This window comes from Rhododendron vialii, chromosome 4a, assembly GCF_030253575.1.
Source record: "Rhododendron vialii isolate Sample 1 chromosome 4a, ASM3025357v1".
In the NCBI taxonomy this organism is placed as follows: domain Eukaryota; kingdom Viridiplantae; phylum Streptophyta; class Magnoliopsida; order Ericales; family Ericaceae; genus Rhododendron; species Rhododendron vialii.
In genome coordinates, this window is record NC_080560.1 from 42,566,520 (window position 1) to 42,581,560 (window position 15,041).

Consider the following 15,041-nt stretch of genomic DNA (forward strand, 5'->3'; position numbering starts at 1 on the left):
TTTCAAAGACGCTTTTATACTCTTGCTCACACACTTGTACTGTGTGACTTATCATAGGTGCTTTATGTTTTGTTAGTTAATCATAGGTTTTCTTTTCTAAAAAAAAAAAAAGAAGGCAAGATATACGCTACAATATATATTAAAATTGTTCAAACACACTGATCTTATGCCGCAACTATTTGTGCAGTTCAATTTTGTACACTAATAGAATAAAGGCTTTTTATTTTATTTTATCCCTAGCTATCTCCTAATATAAATTTATGGAGCCGCCACTGTAATCTGAGTAACTACCCAGCATGCATGTACACGAGTGACTCGTTGGAGAAAATTTCTCAAATACCCTCGACTCGAGAGGGACTAAAAGAAACCCACATGGGGATGGATCCAAATTGATTTGTGAGTGGTATTCAATTACACAAGTAGCTCAATGAAAACCATAAAAAACAGCTAAGTTTTTTGAGGTAGATATATTGTTACTAATCATGTTATAAGTTAATCACATGACATCACACGAATTGCATGCTTGGATATATGTGAGACAAAAGTACAACAATTGACATGCAAACTAAGGTTATCTTTAGTAATTCAAGGGGTTTGTCGAGTACTGAGAACAAAACAGCGAGGGGCCAGGGCTTAGTGGAATTAGAGAAGTTTTCAAGGAAAGAAAGAAGTTATTTTTGGTGTCTTGTGGGTCCCTTATGGAAGAGTTTGAAGCGGTGGCTATCAAACATGTCTATCGAGAAGTTAACCGGTGTGTAGATACATTGGCAAATAATGCTTCGGTTTCGGTTGGAGATTACTATGTTTATCTTTATTTTCCAAGTTGTATTGCGGATGTATTTCGTGCGGATTTATCAGGGGTTATATACCCTAAAACTGTAAACACTTAATTTAATGCATTTCCATTTTACCAAAAAAAAAACGAAGAGAGATGGATGCGAGTACTAGACATACTTTTGTGGTGGAGAGAGGTCTCCTCTGAAACATGTAAGTTACAAATAGAAGGAGACATTAGAGGGAGATAGATACAATATACAGATCACAAAGTTTGCTCAATGGTAGTGCAGTTGGTTGATCAGTCAGGACGGAGGGGCTTACCATTCCGAGGTCTCAGATTTGACTTTCCTGCATTGCGAAAAGCTCTTGGAGCCACCCAATTCGTAAAGCAAAGGCTAGTGGGGGGCTGGGGGCTAGAGAATTAGTCTTGTGGTGCGTGCAAACAGACCCGGGAACCACTCTTCATTACAAAAAAAAAAAATTTGTTCAAAAATTGTTATAATTAATGAACGGAATTTGGTCAAGTGAATATGAGAAAGTAATAAGTGTTCTTCATGATCAGGTCGCATGTTTGAATCTCACGGAGATCAAATATTCCGAAACCTTGAGGCCACTTTGGTTTGTCAGGTCGTTAACTTCAGCTTCGCGAAATTAGTCGATCTGTGAGCAAGCTAACCCGGACGTCCGGTTAAAAAAAAAAAAAACAATTGTGACTGTGGACGGAAAATGATGGCTCATGTGACCAAAAAAGAGAAAAACGCGAAAAGGATGGCTCATGTGACAATATTGTTTTGTCACCGAGACAAGACAAGGAGTGAGGACCACTTTATTGAAATGATAATTCACAACATCAAAAACTTTTCTCTCTTATTTCACTTTAATAACTGTTTCTACTGCAGGCAAATATTGCAGAGAACTGTAAAATTCCAACTGCTTGGCAGCATAAATTCATGTTAGAGATCATCACAGGCGATGGGTTGCAGGTTTTTCCGGCGTAGAATTCATGTTAAGTTCTAGCTTTGCGGCGAAAATCTGGGCTACCCATGATGGCCTATCCGTGGCGGTGTCGGGCGATATCAAAAAACTCGAGATAGAAACAGATGCAACAAGCTGCATTAGTCTCTAGAGGGAAGACAAGACATCAAACCACCCTCTCAGTTCGATATTGCTTGACGATTGTAGGTACCCCATGAGATCCTTAATTTGATCGGACGAAGATTCAGCATATTTTTCGGGAAGCGAACAAGTGTGCATATGTATTAGCTAACGGCTCTATTGTCGTACTTGAAGGACTTCATTTCCATGCTTCAATTCCGTAGTTGAATTCGTCTTTCTTGGACAAGGATTCGAAAACCGGGCTAGGTGCCCGCGTGTTGTAAGCTCTTTAATATTTCATTCCATTTAATGCACCTTTGTTTACCAAGAAAACAAATACTATAGGTCAGTGTTCTAAAACTTGCTACTCGGTACTCGCTCGGCCAGGCACCTTGGAGCAAGTACTCGGCGTTAGTCGGCAAGTACTCAGCGAGTAATGCCCACCGAGTAGGGGATTAGTCCTCTCGGCCAGACACCTTGGAGCAAGTACTCGGCGTTAGTCGGCAAGTACTCGGCGAGTAATGCCCATCGAGTAGGGAATTAGTCCTCTCGGCCAGACACCTTGGAGCAAATACTCGCTGAGTACTTGGCGAAAAATATTGAATTTTAGAACACTGCTATAGGTATATATACGTCGAGGACAGAATGATGTTCCTGCATCTTGCAAAATTTGTTTCAATTTGACCACTACGACTCCAATTGGTGGCTCAATTTGGCCATTTAATTTAAACATTTGTCTCCGCTTGGTTCAGGTTTTTATTTTTATTTTTATTTTTTATGAACAAAAAATTTATTAAAACTCGACAAAAGGTACATCAAAGATTCAATCAAAGATTGGACAAAACACCTAACGGACAAAAGCACGAAAACACCTGGGCGCATGACGCCGGAAGACCCAGTTGACAACTAGCGGTAATTTTTTCGCGTTCCATCTCGTCGCCTCTTCTCCATGTGTCCTTGCTCGCAGGGCATTGAATAACTCTTCGGCAGACAGACAGTGGTAGTTGGCAGGAAAAAAATTATGCATGCAGTACACTACTTTGCCCCTAAAAAGGACAAAAAGATGGACACGAAATCTCTTTTATAATTGACTAAGAAATTCTAACTCCATTTCAATTCAACAAAATTGACAAAACTAGTAGAATAAGGGTCCAAATCGAAGTTGTAGACATCAAATTGAGACAAACGAAATCACAGGAACGACTGCTATGATTTATGTTGTGCAGTATGTTTTTTTAATACTCCCAATGTCCCATAATATTTGTTCGACCTGCAAAATAAGAACGTAAAAATAATACAATTTTGGAATGGAGACTCGGCAGTGGGCTTAGTTCACCCAAGGGGTTAGCGTGATGATCAAGGCGGCCTAGGACTCAGAGTTTGCTACTTTCTAAGGTCTCAAATTCAAAACCTCTCAAGTTCTACTCTTTTGAGACTAGTTCATAAGGAGCAATTGTTCCGGCTTTAATTAGACTGCACGCAAGTGGGCAGTGAGATTGAACTTCAAAGATTAGTCGGAGTGTGCATAAACTGAGTCCGAATATTTGAGTTATAAAAAATTTAGAGATTCATCACATCGTTCCCCAGCGGGGCCAACGAAACTGTTTTCAAAACATCCTGACTGAACAAGCACATGCTTAACTTCAACCATTTTTTGGGACTTCAGGTTGGTGAGGTGCACACCTCTTAGCCGTTGGATCTCATCTTGACAACCAACGATCGAGAGCCGTTCATTATCGAGATAAGATTCGACGGCTCGGAGGTACGCAGCACGGTACTGCACACACCACTGCACAACACCATCTCCAATTGCATTTTTTGGAGTACAAATTGAAAAGCAAGAAGCTAAATCTCAGGTTGGGCAAAGGGGACAACAAAGCAAGTTCAGGGCAGGCTACTATTTAATAATGTGTATAAAGTAGGCATTCATTGGCGCATCATTGCTGGGGTCAAGAATTAAAACAAAGCTTCTGCATTCATTCATTCGGAAACACAAGTACTAGAGGAGTAATTTATTTTCTCTTATGGGAGAGGAGACGTGTAGTTTATGTTGGAGAGAGAGGGGGGGCCGTTATGTAAAAAGGATGGTAAATAATATCTAGCTTTTCAGCAGTTGGACTACCGATAAATCTATGTTGTTGAATCTCGATTATCTATCTCGGCAACTAATAGTCTAGATTTTAAAATATATTCCTTCCATCTCATGTTAAGTGTTCAGTTTCATAATTTCAACTTATTAAAAAGATATCATTACATATTTTACATTAACTTTTATCTCCACTTTGCAAAACTATCATCTACCTTTACCCATTAACTTTTCAAAAGTACAAATGGCAATTGTACAAATTTCTACCCATTAACTGGTCAAAACGGACATTTATTAAGAAACATTCTAAAATGGAATACTTGACTCTTATTTGGGGACGGAGAGAGTATTACGGAAATATTCTTTCGACAAATTTGAACCATTGAAAATACTTTTGGTTGGTCGAGATAGCACCGACTACTCTCTGTAGTCGAACCTCAAACGACATAGAAGCCTTAAATACAACGTGTCATTACGCAGTCCCTAACGATTAATCATGTTCTGAGTCATCCCCGCCCATACTCCCACCGACTGGGGATTCCATGATACTGTGATTAGTTTTGTTTAGTACCATAAAACTGCGCCTCAAAAACTAGTTCTAAGCATCACGAAAATGCGTCCTGCACAATCTTTTCAGTGCCAATCATTTCCCAACTGTTTTTGGTTACACAATCCCACATTTAGCAAAAAAAAGCTACCATTCTGAAATAGATAGACAAGTGGGTGCCATTTGGGCATGTCATAAAGGCATACGTGAAACTCTTCCTGTCAAATCCATGATCCAAACTTTTCATTCGAGAAAACTCTACTTCTCTCCCAATGGAGAAGCTAAACCATCTTCACCACATCAAAAGAAAGATCAAGAAAGTTGCTTTTAAGAGTACATGAGACGAGGTAGGACTCACAAGAAACATCCATCCAGACAAATCTTAATTAGCTCACTGCTCAATTATTAGACTAAGAAAGGTTATGTCGTCAATTACGGATATGGGCACACTACATAAGGTAAACTCCAGGTTTTCCTTCTTTTCTCGAATAAAGAGGAAGCAGTCCTCCTTCCAAAAATGGCAGAATATCAAACAAGAGGTTAAAAAGATTCAAGTTCAGCTAACAAGTTCTCATAATCTTCTTTGTTGTTAGTCACAAGCATATAGATATGGTGGTTGCGAAGGGCTTGTGCATTACTACCGGTGCTTTAGTATCGCTGCAAATGACAAAAAACAGATTCCTGCATGGCAGATAGGATACGTTTGATATTCAAGATGAGGCAAGACCCAAAGAATCTACCTGCAAAAGTCCAGATCTCAACAAAATCCCCAACACTGGTATATCCTTCCAAACAAAGACTAAAAGCAACCCCATACAACTAAATTTTGCAACCCAAAATTGCTCCGTAACCCGGTAGTACACATTAAAACAGTACATATTCCAAACTTCGTACAACTAAACTTCTTCACCAGGCCAATCATCAAAAACTAGATGATGATTGCATGTGTTACAAACTAGATGTCCGTCCTGAGTCCTGACATCGGCATAATAGCTGTCTTTCAACTCACATTCTATCTTCTCTCTTACGCGGGGCACAGGTTATGATTTCATCAACTCTGAGAATCATCTCAGCAGCCTCAGTGGCAGAGAGCAACACAGCCTGTTTAACTTTGAATGCTTCACAGATCCCACGCTCTGCCATATCTCCCACCTGTGGAAAGACTCGAAGAGTTGAAGCAAATACGGAATAGCACAAGTAAATCACAAGCAAAAGCACAAGGTGATACAAAGAGTTGGTATCACCTTGTGCTTAACTACAAAAAGCAGAAGGTGATACGCTTGTGTTACAGCCCCATTACTTTGTCCCTCCCGCTCTTGTTTCCTCTTTTCGGTTGAAAACTTTGACGCTGAAAATCCCACAAAATATGTGATATATAGTACCTTAGCCCTTAGGAGATGTAATAGTGTTAATTCCCTCTCTGGCAATTTAATAAGGGAAACCAAGCCCTTGAATTAGTTTTCTTATCCTATATTCCTATGTGATTATCTACCCTTTTGCTATTAATACAGCCAAACAAACAGGGCCAACGAATAATCTCTAACTAGGTATTTGAATTGCATCACTTACAGCTCCACTAATGACATCTATTCCTGCAGTGCTTCCTTCCTTGTGGTGCTCTGCTCGGAGCTGAGCAACCAAGTCAGCGCTGTCCAAACCAGCATTGTCAGCAATGATTGTTGGAATTGCAATGAGTGCCCGGGAGAAAGCTTCAATAGCATGAGATTTTTTCCCAGGAGTCTTACGGGCCAACTCATCCACTGCCTTTGCCATAACCATCTCAGGCCATCCGCCACCAAGCAAAACCCTACTGTCATTTACAGTCTGAGACAGAACACACAAGGCATCATGCAGAGACCTTTCAGCTTCATCGAGCACGTGATTGCTGCCGAAAAAGAGAGCCACAAAAACATCAGCACATAATAAGTAAAACAATAGAATGGAAGGCTCGATATTGGAAGGTTAAATGTATGACCCAAACACAACTGCTGGGAATTAGGAGCAAGACGAAGCCCCACTAAACAAGTGTTGAAAGCCACATATACTTTTTTGCCCTTTATGGCAAGATGATGCAATTCTAGTGATCAGAGTTCTTAAACAAACATCAAAATCGTTGCAATATCAGCTTCACAGTCAAATGCCAAATTGAAAAGTAACAGCTTGATTACACCTCAAGATTGGAAAAGGTAAAGTAGATTGGAAAACATTTTAATCCCAAAACTCAACCCTCAATCCAAAACTACTTCCATGTCTAACTTGACCAAACAACAGACAGAGGCACCAGGTGTTAAGGACCTCCTTTACAGTTGGCATTTTACAAATCAGACTAGCCGAGGGATGATAATAAATTAGTTGGTGATAGCGCTCAATGTAAAGAAACAAATGAAGAGAATTAAAACAAAAGACTACAAAATAATGTACCTTGCACCTCTCAATACAATTGTGCATGCCTGGCCCATTTCGACACCAGAAAATTTGATCAACCTGTCCTCACCAATCATAATTTCTTCAATGAGCTGGCAATGTCCAAGCTTAACTGAATCTGGATTGTCAAAAGTAGAGGCAATATCACCCCCTGTAACTAGAGCCAAGCGCTCAATACCATCAAAATCAGCATGCTCAATTGCAAGAATTCCTGCATCGGCAAATAGCTCCTCTGGGAAATTGTAAATGAGCTGTCGGTTCACAAAGCAGTTAATCCCATGAGCTAAGATCTTTTGCACCTTCTCCCTCATCTTCTCCTTCTCAGCCGTTTCAATCTCAGCAACCCTAGACATGGAATCAACACGAACTCGGGCACCATAAATTTTCACTTTATCCGTGTCCATTGCAGTATTTGCCACCAAGATCTTTGCATTTTCAATGCGTTTAGGTTGGCCAATACCGATTTTCTTGTCTAGAATGAACCTGCCACACATACAACGCCAGGTACAACAGCAAACAGTTCAGGATAACCAAAACTTATTTTCGTGGTCAGGAGCGAAGAAAAAAGAAACATGAAAGCAAAACACGACTACAACTTGGAACTATTCCCATTTGGGAAGATAACCAACTTCGCAAAGCCACAGTTAGCTAGAATGAGGTCAGGGAGGTTTTGATGGGCTCAAAATCTCAGACTAAGAAAACAATAAGATCGAAGATTCAAAGTGTTGATGTTATCCTAATTCCAAATGATCCGAAAGGATCATTGGCATAAAGCTTCTACACCATTGCAGACATGCCAAAACAATATCAGCAAAAAACAAACAAATCTTCTAGTAGTCCAAGAACTTTTATAATGCCAAAATAAGCATAAAGGAAACATCTGAGCTGAAGGCAAGAGAAAGCACAATGAATGCCTCAATATTAGGTATGCAAACACTCCTATTGTATCACATCTAAGGACCAAACTTCTAGTTGTCCAAGAACTTTTAGAATGCCAAATTAAGCATAAAAAGAAACATCTGAGCCGAGAGGACAGAGAAAGCGGAATGAATGCTCTATAGGTATGCAAGCACTCCTATTGTATCACATCTAGGGAATTACAAGTTCAGATGTCCCACCCTTCATCCAAAAAGGAATCAATCAAAGATCCACCAGGCTTCTTAATAATTTGAATGGCCTCCAAGTTTGTGCTGCCCTGCCATTTTAACAAAAATGATTAATGCCGACAATTAACGAATATATACTAACTAGAAGAACTGGCCAAATGCACGAAGGGTATTATGCATCAACGCTAATCCTTCAGAATCAACGGAAAAAAAAAAAAAAACAAAAAAAAAACAAACAAACGATACAGAAACGAACACCACCTATACTCGAAACAATTGAATTGTACATAAAATACAGTACGGAGGAAAACTTCAAGAGGAGCACACAATTGGATTCTCAAAGAAAGTTCATCGCTGCAGATACTAGATGGAACCATCAAAAGGATAATCATATGGGCCTGTATTGAAAAGTAAGAAAGACAAAATATTCCAAAAGCCAGCTCAGCAGCAGAGCCAGAATTCTTGTGGTGAACGTTGGGAAGCAAGGACCATGGTTCATAGTTGGATCCATCCTTGGGCCAACCTTCTCGAGGGCAAAAACTGGAACTAATACTCATGATTCATTCTTATTCACAAAAAATTTAAGAAGAGGATCCATCTAACAAAACTGCCTTTCCATAGATGGTCCTGAAATGAAAGGTTAAAATATAGCCCATGGCTATGGATGAAGGACCTGTTAAGTCATAATTGTCAACCAAACCAAATCATCTAGGCAGTACCAATAGAAGAACTTGATCTTGACTTGTATGGACGGGTGCATTTTGCACTTTGTAATCAGACGGTTCAAACAACGACACCTCTCCAAATTAATCCTGCAATGGAACCTGCATTCTTATTGTTGGAAATTGTCCCACATTGTTTAATTATCAACTCGAAAACTAGTATATGAGCCTAGGCGGCCTCTCCTCTCATTGCCAATTGGTTTTGAGGTGGATGCTTTAACATAAAGTATCAGAGCTAGATTTTCGGAAGATTTTTCCCTTTGTTTGTGCCATAGTTGCACTTTATTTCGTTGTGATCCGTGTGTTCCGGATCCTTCATTGACCTCTCCATGTGCGAGTCGGGGGTCGCACGTGCGGGGGAGTGTTGGAAATTGTCCCACATCGGTTAATTATCACCTCGAAAACTAGTATATGAGCCTAAGCGGCCTCTCCTCTCATTGCCAATTGGTTTTAAGGTGGATGCTTTAACACTTGTAAAATTTCCAAACTAAAGACAACTAAATATGTGTCACCTCCTCACCTTTAGCCTCATCACAGCATCAACAGCCAGTTTTGCAAAATGTTCCTTATCCTGAGAGAGGATTTTAGAGCTCAAAGTAGTCATTGCAATCTTCATTAAGTCAGCCTTGAATTTCTCTGCATTAATGTAGAGTGTTATATCTCATTCTCCATAATAAATGCCAATGAAAGTAGGATCTTCATACAATGAGAATCATAGAGATGCAAATGCAAGGATGAAGGATAACTACCTACCAAACCCGAAAAAAGAAACCTAAGGGGAAATTGCAAGAAGGAAACAAGGTCTCAATGTTAAGCCTTAAATTACCCTCCAACAGACAAAACTCATCCATCCCGAAACTTGTCAAAAATGACACGAGGTTCATTATATGAATCTATAGTAAATCTAGAGGAGACAAGCCACCAATTACCATCTAATACTCAGATATACTAAAAGGTACCTGCATCCTCCTTATTATCCATCACCCTCTGCAGTAAAGCCTCACGAGCACACTCAGCAGCCATCCGGAAACCTAAGGAAAAAAAAAAAAGCAACGTACGGAAAAACATTAAAAAAAACCCACAATGGTGACTACAAATCAAAAAAGGACAAATTACAGTGACACTAAACAATTAGGGACACCCCTCCGCTGTTTGAAACTACAACAACACTCGTACTTATGTAAACTCATATATAGGAATACCCACGTTAACTGTTTATCAATGAGTCACACAGATTAATTGAAATTACAACCTTATCTGGAATGACCAATGAGTAATTATCTATAGGTATGTTCATATTTTATTCTTGTAGAAAGTAGTTACTTTAACTATCAATCATGTTTTGCAACATGGATATGTTACGATGAGGTACAACAGACTGACTTGCAAACTACCCATCTTCAACTTCCACCCACGATATTCAAGATATTGAAACACCAAATGCCACCGTTAGTGACACCCAAAATCTCACCTTCTTCACACAAAATGTCCTTGACAATCGACCCCATTCCAACTCCTACCACCACCTACAAACTTATGGGCCAACCCGACCACTCACATAACTTCTTTGAATCACTCCTCACTCTTTCTCAGTCTTCATTGTTCAGTTGATGATTTTTGTGCTTTGGCTATTGAGGGAGTTGACGTGATTAGAAAATTGGAGAAAAAACTAAGTCAGATACCAAGTGTAGCAATAAAATCTTCCAAACTTCAACTAAAGGAAGTAACTTGCCCCAAAAAGAATAGGCCAGTTTCGCCTACAGTGCATGTTGAGCCATAAGCAGTTAGAAAAAAATACTCGCACAAACCACAAAGAAAACTTGGCAATATAGATCAACTTCGAAATAAGAATAGCTACTTTCTAAGGAAAAAATTCCTTTATAGCAGCAGTTCACAAATTCTCCTAAAATGATTATGCAAAAACCAAACTGGTTCTAAAGGCAAGTTGGCACAGGTGTAAATGTCTTTGAGCTTCAAAACAAATACTCCCTCCGTCCTAATTTACTTGTTTCAGTTCTATTCTAACTGGATAAAAAAAACTAGTTATATCTTTTAATTGGTAATGAATTTTATATCCAATATGAATCTTGTTTGACAGATCTCGATTTGTTCTATAATACAATGTTTTTTAAATCACCTAAAACATTATAAATTACAAGATATAATCAATTGAAAAGTGGCACGAACTCCCAAAAAGGGCAATTAAATTAGGACAGAGGGAGTATGTGGAAATCAAAAGAAAGGTACGTAGAACGTGGATCGGAATCAAGGTTTTGGTTGCCTAGTGAGTGGAAATCTACATATAACACCACAGGCCTGAAGATGAGAGAGAGAGAGAGAGAGAGAGAGAGATGCACACACACACAGAGGAGGGGGCAAGGCCTTACAAATTGATGAATGGGTATGCAATTCTTGACCAGAGTCAAGGAGTCTGAAGCTCTATAGAAGGTCACATGGGCCTTGCCTAACCATCTTGTGATCATAGAGTCTTACTTTGATGCATCCTAAGAGTAAGTAGCCTCTCTCCCAGCTGCAGGTCGCAGTCAATGTTGCACCACAGGTTGACAACCTAACGAAACCTTCCTCCCTACCCTCCAAGCCACATTTTTTTTTTGGTACATCTCTACAAGCCACAAATACCCAATGTACCGTGGTGCTGGCACTAAGCCCAAATCCTGACTCATAGGAGTTAGGTTTTTCTGAACGTCTTGGGCCTCCTATTGGGGAGGTAGGAGGCAAACCGCTGCAGTGCGTCCAAGTTGATGCTTATGGTCGCGGTACCTCTTCCACAGACAGCGCCATAACTAGATTCATATGTGGGTCCTTATAAGGTGGTGGTATGGCCTGGGCCACGGTGTAGGGTCCTATGGAGTTGGTGACATGGCCTGCGCCATGTCCATTTCTAATTTGAAAACTATTAGTTCATCTTCTCTAATCCTCACCGTCATCTTATTAGCATGATATCATCTAACACTGCATAACAAGCCACATGAACAAATTCCTTGCATATTTTACATGGAACGACAAGGCATCTAGAGAAATACTGCTACATCATATCGAAATGGAAAAGGGATACAAGGGGTACATTATAAGACGATTTAGTCACCAAACATTAGCATATGGAATATAATAGATCAAAAAGTCCAATAAGAATGGACAAAAGCACATCTGGACATCAGTGAAACTGAAGAAAAAAATCACTGGAAGAACTTTCAAAACGTCGTCATCACAAACATTAGAAGGTCACAGCTGAAGCGGATGGACTTCTCCTCCCCTACTAAGAAGAAATCATGGGGAAAAATGCTAAGTGAAGCTTATAACAGACCTGCAATTATGGTCATTGGATGAATTTTTGTTGCTACCAACTTTTCCGCCTCCCTCAAAAGCTCGCCAGCCAAAACAACTACAGAGGTAGTCCCATCTCCAACTTCATCATCTTGAACTTTGGAAATATCTGCAATGATTTAAGGATATGACATTATGTCGAATGAGAACTGTTTTTCAGAGCTCAACTAGAGGCATCAACATTTTTACAATTGATAGAAGAGTTAGATATCATTCCAAAAGTACCCATATAGGTGGAAGATTAGCTCTAGAAATATAACTTACAAGGACATACAAGTTTCGTAGTCATAAATTGCTAACCACCAACTCATTTCATGATGTTGAATTTTAACCAGCAACTCACTTCATAGTGTTGATTTTTTACCACCAGCTCATCTAAAAATCTTAAGATCTTACAGAGGGGTAACTTTGTCATTCAATACATGTGGTAGCAGGCACGCAAAACAGAAGTAAAAACACCAAACTAAGACCAAAACACAAGAAGAGAGGATACCAACAAGGACTTTAGCAGCTGGATTATCAATATGAAGTGACTTTAATATTGTAGCACCATCATTTGTCACAGTAACACTGTGTCCCCTGCCTGTTGACTGTAAAATTTTATCCTGCAGAGGAATTACATGCATGAAAAGCTGGTTAAGTTGACGAAAAGAAAGAGACCAAAATCATAAAGAGCAGGAACTTCTGATTTTCCAGCAAAGTGAGAAAACAATAAGGTTACCATTCCCTTGGGCCCTAAGGTTGTCTTGACCAAATCAGCAATTGCCATTGCACCAATAAAGGATGCCTAAACAGAAGAATCATAATGCTTAGTCAATGGCATAAAGAGCAAACTAGATTATGATTTGACGTTCTATAAGGAATACAGCTCTCAGACAAGGAAAAGTCCTTCCTAAGGCTAACAAGAAAGAACGGGAAAACAATAATCCAACATCTGTAATACTGGTACAGAACTAGCTCAAACTTGCAACTGTCAAAATACAGGCACCACCAGATAGCCCAGTGACTATAATATACTGTAAACTGGACTAGATTAGACGTATGCTAGTACATACATGCAATTGATGCAGGATGATAAAGGGAGATAGATAAGCAAAGATAAAACCGTAGGATTAGATGTATGCTAGTACATGCATGCAATTGATGCAGGATGATAAAGGGAGATAGATAAGCAAAGATAAAACCCTTGGACTCCACACCCAAGGAACCCTATAATTCTGAATCTAGGGGTTGAAAACACAGATCCACACTGATACCAAAAGAAATCAAATTCAATGCATCAGCTACATTTCTAAGATTACCTGTAGAGTCCTTTAAAGGGTTCTTCTACAGTATAAATACAAATCAAGACAAGCTAACCGAACAATATTATCTAAGGGATAAATACTAACACACAAACTAAATAAACGAATAATATGCTTGGGATCAACAACTATTACACATAAATACTCTATAGGATCAAATACAAATAGCATGTCCTGTACCCTAACGGTAATACTTTATCACAGCATCGAAAACACAGTACACAGCGGAGATGGACTGCCATAACATTAATATCCAGCATTATTTACGCCTGACGGTCTAAACTCACCATTCTGGCACGTTCACCCTTTTCTTCTGTAGCTTCATCTTTAAAAAGCCTCTCCACCTAGAGAAAAATAACCATGACAGAAAAATTAAAATATCAACCAAAACAAGGAGAAACAAATTCTAATAACTTTATAGGAGTGATAAACGAGCCGACCGAGTGGAGCAGTTAATTGTCCAAGCAACATGTTCAAGCTTTAGCTTGTTTATGAGACAAGCCAATCTCGAACCGACCATTAGTTGAAGCAAAACTCAAGTAGCTTGAAATTTTTTATACATCATAAGCTGGTTTAAAAACGTAACGTCGTGTGTCAAAACATGTTCATGCTTTAGCTTTTCATGAGACGAGCCATATCGAGCAGCTTGAAGTTTTTATAAATCGAAAGCTGAACAAGCCGAGTGGTAGCTTGTTCGAACTCGGTTGGAAAGCCTAACGAGCTTCAAAAAATGTTCAATCTTAGTTTGTTTACGTAGCAAACTGATCTCTAACGACCTTTTAACAAACAAACACAAGCTCAAACTCGAGTGTTCGCATAACAGCCCTAATTATAACTTCAAGTCATCATCAGTGTATAACATACCGCCATCAGAAACACGTAAACGAGACGGAGCCGGACGCCGAGTGCTAAGGCAGGCTTTAATTAATACCTGAAACAGAGAGATCGAAAAACAATTCTTCGTCAAATGCAGAACGAACGGCCAAGATCTAACAAGATGACGTACAGTCACCGAGTATGATGATTAGCGCAAATGAAGTCACCAACACATAGGAGAGAGAGAGAGAGAGAGAGAGAGAGAGAGAGAGAGAGAGAAGTGTACCTGTTGGATTTGCGATTTGGGCTGTGTTGCTGATTACGTAGAAAACCCTAGGTTGGGGAGAGAGAAGGAGACAACCGATGGTGTTCTCTTCCCGCCGAGAGGAGGCGATTTGCTTTACTCACTGCTTGAGGCAGTGTAATAATCAGGTGTTTCTAGAGGTTACGGTGATCTGTGTGGACTTTACATATACGCAACCGTTGGATTATGCCATTAGGGTCCACTAATCGCTGTCGACCATAGGGGATAGGTCCCACAATTCAAACAGCAATTAGGGCGAAACATGCTGAACCAACTAGAACCGAAAGAGCCAAGGCCACCGCCCGGGGAGACCGACGGTGGAAGCCGACGGCCCCGGAGGCCCACCACTCTGGACCTGCACGGATGATTAGAGTCATTCATTTTAAAAAGAAATCGATTGTGCCCGAGAGAAGAGAAATAAGCTCTGATATGTGTAGGTGCTTGATTCAATCTTCTATTTTTCATTCACATTTCGGATCCGTGAAAAAATAGAAGATTGGATTGAGCACCTACAC

The 15,041-nt window shown here is 39.7% G+C and overlaps 1 protein-coding gene across 1 annotated transcript; it reads right to left on the reverse strand.

Annotated features, from left to right (window-relative positions):
• Positions 1-5,187: 5,187 nt before the first annotated feature.
• Positions 5,188-14,769, reverse strand: LOC131324591 (T-complex protein 1 subunit beta). The gene is made up of 12 exons (XM_058356601.1): positions 14,509-14,769; positions 14,271-14,337; positions 13,694-13,750; positions 12,824-12,889; positions 12,596-12,707; positions 12,083-12,211; positions 9,717-9,788; positions 9,278-9,393; positions 8,048-8,124; positions 6,927-7,412; positions 6,075-6,390; positions 5,188-5,657 (listed from the first exon to the last, which is right to left on the reverse strand). Exons 2-12 carry the CDS (start codon positions 14,274-14,276, stop codon positions 5,511-5,513), a joined length of 1,584 nt encoding a protein of 527 aa, XP_058212584.1. The 5' UTR covers positions 14,277-14,337; positions 14,509-14,769; the 3' UTR covers positions 5,188-5,510.
• Between the last annotated feature and the right edge of the window lie 272 nt (positions 14,770-15,041).

Bases quoted from the DNA above. Each gene is read 5' to 3' on its own strand.
- LOC131324591 (XM_058356601.1), bottom strand. The intron at 12,708-12,823 runs GTAACCTTATTG...ATTCCTCTGCAG, and splicing joins CCTTAGGGCCCAAGGGAATG to GATAAAATTTTACAGTCAAC. The intron at 7,413-8,047 runs GTGGGACATCTG...TATGTGTGGCAG, and splicing joins GATTCCTTTTTGGATGAAGG to GTTCATTCTAGACAAGAAAA.